The 7,951-nt window shown below is 37.6% G+C and overlaps 1 protein-coding gene across 1 annotated transcript in view; it reads right to left on the reverse strand.

Annotated features, from left to right (window-relative positions):
• The window catches only part of mmadhcb (metabolism of cobalamin associated Db), a gene marked incomplete in the record, with an annotated part of 166,578 nt that overhangs the window by 94,270 nt on the left and 64,357 nt on the right, over positions 1–7,951 (reverse strand). Inside the window, 1 exon segment of the mRNA XM_037675451.1 lies at positions 1,161–1,260. Within this exon segment, the coding sequence (XP_037531379.1) occupies positions 1,161–1,260 (100 nt within the window).

A 7,951-nucleotide genomic window follows, 5' to 3' on the forward strand; every position in this document is an offset into this window, starting at 1 on the left:
CCCCAAAATACATTACGGCAAAGACTGGTTCATCCCAAAGATCCAGTTCATGGCCCAGCACAGAAGATCAACATCATCTGGCCAGGACTCTGCGGTCTACACTCATCTCCAGGCCAGCGGTCACTCTTTCAGGGATGAAGATGTTCACATCCTGGACAGAGAGGAACGATGGTTTGAGAGAGGAGTAAAGGAGGCCATCTTTGTGAAAAGAAATCGTCCATCGTTAAACAGGGGTGGAGGCCTCCGGGTTCAACTGTCCCCCTCTTACAATGCTGTGATTGCTATTATCACTCAGCCCTCTGTGAACAGTAAACAGCCATCAGTGTGCTAATGATCCATTGTTAGGCTCATGGTCCTTCTTGAGCATGTGATCAGCTGGTTTTGGTTGTCAGCAGCAAAACTGGTTGATCCACTCTGAGACGGTGCTATTTAAGAGACTGAGCTGAATACAGTTCCTCAGACTGAGGAAGTCTCTCGGATGAGAGACGAAACGTTTCTACATTTTTTTGTTGATTTGCTTTTTTTTTGAATGTCCAGAGGACCAGATTTAACTTTTTTAGATGTTTGTAACTTGTTTTGTTAATTTAATGTATACGGCCATGACATTTTTGCAATTATTAAGAAAGGGGGCAGGTCTATACAAGATTTTCTTCTTCCTGCTCCACCTTCACTCGTGTAAATAAGCGTTGTCAGTGAATGCGTTTGTAAACTGATAATTTTTTTTTTGAATCGAGTGAATAAATTGATTGATTTTCCACTTTCATATTGAGTATGAATCCAAATCCAGATTTCCATGGTGTAATAATTTTGATTTACATTGATCATTTTTGTGTTCTTTTCTTCTCAATCAATTTCACTGTGCTAATAATAAAGATTGTCATTGAGAATATTTAATTAATTGAGGTCTAGGATGTGTTATTTTAGTGTTCCCTTTAATTTTATGAGCAGTGTGTGTGTGTGTGTGTGTGTAATATATATAAATAAATAAATAAATATATATATATATATATATATATATATATATATATATGTATATATGATAAAGAGCCTTCAATAACAACAAAGCAATTCATTGTTGTGTGTGTGTGTGTTATCAAAGCGCACTAAGAATGAACTGAGATGGCTGGTAGTCACCCAAACACATATAAACAGAGGCATACCTTTCTTTAATGTTTCGGGGCAGGACTGAATGGCACATTCCACTCCTGAGGTGCTGAAGAAATGTTGGGCTGAGTCTACTTCCTGAGAAGAGACTGGATCCTGAGGGACAGACAGCACAGTACATTTAAAGTGAGATCCTTCAATGGCAGTGACTAAAGAAAACTAAAGGACCTCACGCTACAAACAATTACACAGCAATCTATAATGACAAGTAAAGACCTTGTCTTCACTTTGACCTTGATTTGTGACCGTGAAGCAGGGGTGATGAAAAGTGTATGTGACAATCGGTCTAGGGGTGATGCTTATCAATGATGGTTCTACACAACTTGGCACCCTAGGCAAGATTCTAGGACTAGGTGGTGCCCCTGCACAATTTTCTCTCTCAGTAGCGATGTACATACATTCACCTCAATCGTTTCATTTTTGATATTATGTTTTATATTTTTATAACAAATTTGAAACAGAATAACAAAAGCCTATATCACACCTGCCAACATTTGTTTATGGCAAAAAGAGACGCCTGTATGTATTAGTGAGTACCTGCCGAGTGAAACAGTTCTAGTGGGGTCCGGACAAAAACATGAAAGATTAGGCAATTGTTTTACATTAGATGCCCTACCTGAAGCAACCTGGGCTCGAACCAGATGCCCCAAGATTACAAGACACTTATCCACTAAGCTACCACAGTCCTAGTACACATCCATCCATTCATCCATCATGTTTACCCACTTCTTCAGTTTTGGGTCACTGGTGCCCATACTCAGCAGTCACTTTGTGAGAGGCGGGGGACACCCTGGACAGGTCTCCAGTCCATCACAGGGACATGTAGTGAACTCGGCCTCGGACCAAAAACCTGCCTCTGAGGACCTTCATGGGACAGGAACTGTTATTTCATTGATTTGAATCCAGAAATACAAATTAGCTCATCCAGAGACTGTCTAATTGTATCCTGAAGTAATCAATTGAAATAACACTCTTCTTTTATATTATCATCACTATTTTACAATATCTTGATAAATCAGAAGTGTGTTTAGTTCATACCATTTCTAAATGTTGAAGTGAACCACTCATTTTAAATCAACTGTGAAACTATTAATGATTTTTTAATCCTCATTTAAATTAGAAATCAAGTTAAATGTCTATTTTACAAAGTAATTATGCAGTTTTGATATTCTGTCTAAAATGAGAAGTAGTGATGTCGATCGAAAGTCAGAAGAGGAGTTATTAGAACGAAGTGTCGTGTTTTTAAACCTAGCAGACGGTAAACAAGAAGCTACTGGCCTCTCTTCCTCCCACTTCAACATAACATGTCTTCTGTCTGTACGGGACGTTTCTAAAACATTCCTGCTGTTTTCTTGACTTGTAATGACCCTCTGACATCACTAGAACCACCCCCTGTTGGTTGCTTCAACCAATCAGGAAGTACTAAAGTGACCAGAAATGAGAACTCTTTAAAAGTCGACACTTCCTGGAACTGTTGAGTTCTGGAGTCAGTGCTGCAGTTCAGTCTTGAGTTGAACTCAGTCTTCATGGAGTCTTCCACTTCTGAGTGGAAACTCTGAACGGACTCACAGATGCTTGCTGTGAGTCCACCCGGGCATAAATGCCCTACATCTTCGAAGGGAGCTGAGCCTGTTTGTTGAACGGAATAAGTGACACGACTTCTGCCGAGTCACAGCCGCCCTGAGAAGACGCTGAAAGGTAGCGTGCCAGGGACCTCTTGACCGTAGCGGACCCATCCTCTGCCAAGGTAAAGAGTCGTCACGAGCTTCACGCACTAAGTGGACCGAGGGCGAGCTGCATTTGAAAGGAGCGTGCTGTTTCTGGTCCACAGACATACATCTTCCTTCAAACCTCTTCATTTAAACTCCTAATATTTCCCATCTTTAAAACTCTTCTACTTCTCCAGTAATTAATCTAGAGGCCTTCAGAAATGTCTGTTGTTTCTATTAAGTAAAACGTGCCAAGTTTTATTAATCAGAACCAGATCAACTAATCAAGTGTACAATGTTTTGATGTTAAATTTTGATTCTGTTCAATAAATGACCGCATTGATTCTGAAGGGGTCAAAGAAAATTAACATCTCATGTCACTGATTAAACCACCTATGCACAGTTACCTCGGTCACATGGCTGTAATTAGCTCGAAAAAGAGAGAACCCGTTATTTAAAATATATTGTAGTGAAGGTACAGCAAAGCTGACCTTGACACACTACAGACACAGAGAAAAATGAGACAAAAAACATTCACTCTCTCACTCACACCTAGGGACAATTTAGAGTTACCAATCATGCATGTTTTTGGTCTGTGGGAAGAAACTGGAGTACCTTGAGAAAACCTACGGAGAGAGCATGTAAACTCCACCCATAAAGGCCCCCAGCCGGGATTAGAACCGCCGACCTTCTCGTTGAGAGGCAAAAACTCTACTAACTGAGCCACCGTGCCACCCCTCTAGTACACATACAAATAGAAAATACAATGCCCACTTTTACTGAACAGAACTTTACGGAAGTTATTTTCTTGAATACTTACGAATTGTGGTTTTATCCAGCATGTTTCTTCTTATTTAATTAATTATATGAAGGAATGTAATGTTCAGGCTGTTGTTTAATATACCGTATTATTTTACATTACAGTAGTTCCTTGTTTATCACGGGGGATCCATACCCTGAAGACCAGCGATAAGTAAAAAACAGTAAAGTAGGAATAGTAGTACAAGTAGTAAATAGTAGTTTATTTTAGTGTATATATTTTTATTTTTTTTCAATTAAATTCAGTTTATTTATATAGCGCCAAATCACAACAAAGTTGTCTCAGGGCACTTTACAGAAACATTCACATATATAAAAGTCAATTAGTAAAGTTCTCTATCTAAGGAGGCCAGCAGACAAGTTGAATCTAGGCTTTGTTGCAGTCTCCCATCCTGAGCAAGCACAGTCGCAACAGTGGAAAGGAAAAACTCCCTTTTTCAAAGGAAGAAACCTCCAGCAGAACCAGGCTAAGGACAAGCAGCCATTTGCTTTGACCGGCTGGTTTGAGAGGACAGGAAGGAGAGACAGACGAACACAGAATGGTAGGTCCAGGTGTACCTGAAAGAAAAAAAAGCATGTTAAGGATAGAAAAAAAAAAGTACAACTGTTGAGCAGAGTAAGTAAATACAGTAGTATAGTGAAAAGTGTGGTCAGTTTGTCCTCCAGCAGTCTAAGCCTATAGCAGCATAACTAAGGGACAGCTCAGGAAACCCAAGCCGACCCTAACTATAGGATTTAGCAAAAAGGAAAGTCTTAAGCCTAGTTTTAAAACTGGATAATGTGTCAGCCTCATGGACAGAGATTGGAAGTTGGTTCCACAAGAGAGGAGCCTGAAAACTGAAAGATCTGCCTCCCATTCTGTTTTTGTAAATTCTAGGAACCACAAGTAAACCTGCAGCCTGAGAGCGAAGTGCTCTGTTAAGAAAATATGGAACAATAAGATCTGTAATACAAGAAGGAGTCAGGTTGTTGAGAGCTTTGTAGGTTTGAAGTAAGATTTTGAATTCTATTCTGGATTTGACAGGGAGCCAATGGAGAGAAACTAAAACTGGTTAGATATGATCTCTCCTACTATCTCCAGTAAAGACTCTGGCAGCAGCATTTTGGATCAACTTAAGACGTTTTAAAGAAGTATTTGAATACCCAGATAATAAACCATTGCAATAGTCCCGTCTAGACATGACAAATGCGTGGACCAGTTTTTCTGCATCATTTTTAAATAAGATGTTTCTAATTTTAGCGGTATTATGCAGGTGGAAGAAGGCAGTTCTAGTAATGTTTTTAATGTGGGGGACAAAAGACATGTCCTGATCAAAAATAACACCAAGATTTTTAAGATTAGAGCTGGAGGACAGATTAATGCCATCTAAGGAGGGAGAAAGACTGAAAAATTAATTCCCAAGGTGCTCAGGCTCAAAAACCAAAACCTCAGTCTTGTCTATATTCAAAAGGAGACAATTAAGGGTCATCCAGGTTTTTATGTCTTTAAGACATGCTTGTAGTCTAAGTAGCTGATTGGATTCATTGGGTTTAATGGACAAATATAATTGTGTGTCATCAGCATAACAATGAAAATTTATCCCATGCTGTTTAATAATTTTACCTAATGGAAGCCTATATAAAGTAAAGAGTATTTGCCCAAGCACTGAGCCCTGAGGAACTCCATGACTAACTTTGGTGTATGAAGAAGATTTATTATTTACATTTACAAACTGGAATCTATCAGATAGATATGATTTAAATCATTTTACAGCTGTTCCTGTAAGTCCAACATCATATTCAAGCCTCTGTAGTAAAATATAGTGATTAACTGTGACCTGCAACTATTTTCTCTAGAATTTTTAAGATGAAAGTTAAATTAGATATAGGTCTATAGTTGGCCAGAATTTCTGAATCAAGGTCAGACTTCTTAAGTAAAGGTTTAATTACAGCAACCTTAAAGTGCTGTGGTACATAACCATTCATTAAAGACAAATCAAGTAGATCCAAAATGTGGACATTAATTAGGGGAAATACCTCTTTAAACAGTCTGGTTGGGATGGGATCTAGCAGGCATGTGGATGGTTTGGATGAGGTTATTATTTTTGATCAGCGAGCTCAACAGGACAAAAACTGTCCAAACATAAATCAGGCTCTAGTGAAATTTTTAAAGTTGCCTCATTTGACAGGGGACTAGAGATAGTAGAAGGAAAGATGGGTTTGAATTTTCTCTCTGAAATAATTTTATTGATAAAGAATCTCATGAAGTCATCACAACTTATCTTTGTAGGGATACATGGTTCAACAGAAATGGGACTTTTAATTAGTCTAGCAATAGTACTAAACAGAAACCTAGGGTTATTTTTATTCTCATCTATTAAAGATGAGTAATATAAAGTTCTAGCTTTACGGAGAGCTTTTTTATATGTTAGCAGACTATCTTTCCAAGTTGAATAAAATTTTTCAACATTAGTAGAGCACCATTTTCTCTCCTGGTTTCTAGATGCCTGCTTTAAAGTACGTAACTCAAAATTGAACCAAGGAGCCAGTTTCCTCTGACTGATTATTTTCTTTTTCAGTGGAACAATTTTATCAAGTGAAGTTTGCATTGAAGTTGTATAATGATCAACTAGATGATCTAAGTCACTGTTCTCTGATACATTACTCTGCAAGACAGAGGAAAACATCGATGGAAGAGATTGTTTAAATTTGGTTACAGCATTTTCTGATAAACACCTGCTGAGATGAAATTTACTCTCAGTGAATGTGTAGTCCTTTAATGTAAACTCAAAGTTTATTAAAAAATGTTCGGACAGAATAGGATTTTGAGGAACTATTACTAAGTCCTTAATCTCTATACCATAGGTCAGAACTAAATCAAGAGTGTGATGATAAGAATGAGTAGATATGTGAACGTTTTGGGTAAAACCAAATGAGTCTATTAAATTATTAAAGGTTATGCTTAAGCTATCACTTTCAACATCTACATGAATATTGAAATCACCCATTATGATGACTTTATCAGTATTTAATAGTAAGTCAGTTAAGAATTCTGAGAATTCAGACAAAAACTGAGAGTAAGGACCTAGTGGGTGATATATAACAACTAGTAAAAGTGGCTTTTCTGTTTTCCATTTTGGATGAGAAAGACTGAGGGACAGCGATTCAAAAGAATCATAACTAATAACTGATTTGGCATTAATCGATAATCCTGACTGAAAAATAGAAGCTACTCCTCCACCTCAGCCAGTTGTTCTAGGAACATTGTAGAGGGATTTGTGGTTGGATATCTATATAACTTATTAGTTATGAGTTAAACTCATAAGATATGCATTTATTATGCAAATAACCTCGTTATGTGGGCACCACCTCTTAGAGAGGAAAATCAGTCAATAAAACCCTCAAATTAAATGTAAATGAAACGTGAATTCTTTTCCCGTGTTTAAAGGGGGCATCAAATCAGTTAATACACACAGATAACGCATAAAATGAGAACAAGACTTTCACAAAATTTTGTAGAGAATGATGTGGAAATCCATGACGATGATGAAATTGTTAATGGATTTAATAATTATTTTGATAATGTTGGGTCTAGCCTTGCAGCTATGATTCCTAATGTGGAAAAAAATGTAAGTTATTCAAGTAATGGTTGCGTTAACAGTATGTTTTTGGGTAGAACAGATGAGGAGGAAATAATGAAGGTTGTTAATAGATTTGCTAACAAAAGATCAAAGGATTGTGAAGATATGGATATGGTGGTAGTAAAGGAAATAATAAGTCATGTCATTGAACCATTTATGTATATTTGTAATCTATAATTCTCAAAAGGTATATTCCCAGACAGAATGAAAATAGCTAAAGTAGTTCCTCTGGTGACAAACGTGTATTTAGTAATTATAGGCCTATATCCTTATTGCCACAATTCTCTAAAATTCTTGAAAAATTGTTTATGACCAGATTAGATAAATTTCTTGAAAAAAATAATATTTTAAGTAATAGTCAATATGGTTTTGTAAGGATCCTGCCCTGCACCCTGCCTTTCTCTCTCCTCATCACTCCTAATTGGCTCCAGCTGCAGTTGATCAGCTCAAAACCCAGGAGGAGTATAAGAAGATTCAGGAACCACTCTGCAGGCGCTGGGACATTGCCTACCAACGGTAGTTGTGTTCTGGCCAATATTCAGTGATATTAGTAAATACTAATATTGTGTTTTTCCTCTGCGCTTCCTCAGAGTTGGATCTAGTTGTACCTGCCCTGCCTGAGTTCCACATGAACTGTGA

Source organism: Nematolebias whitei, chromosome 4 (genome assembly GCF_014905685.2).
Source record: "Nematolebias whitei isolate Nwh7 chromosome 4, NemWhi1, whole genome shotgun sequence".
NCBI classification, from domain to species: Eukaryota; Metazoa; Chordata; class Actinopteri; order Cyprinodontiformes; family Rivulidae; genus Nematolebias; species Nematolebias whitei.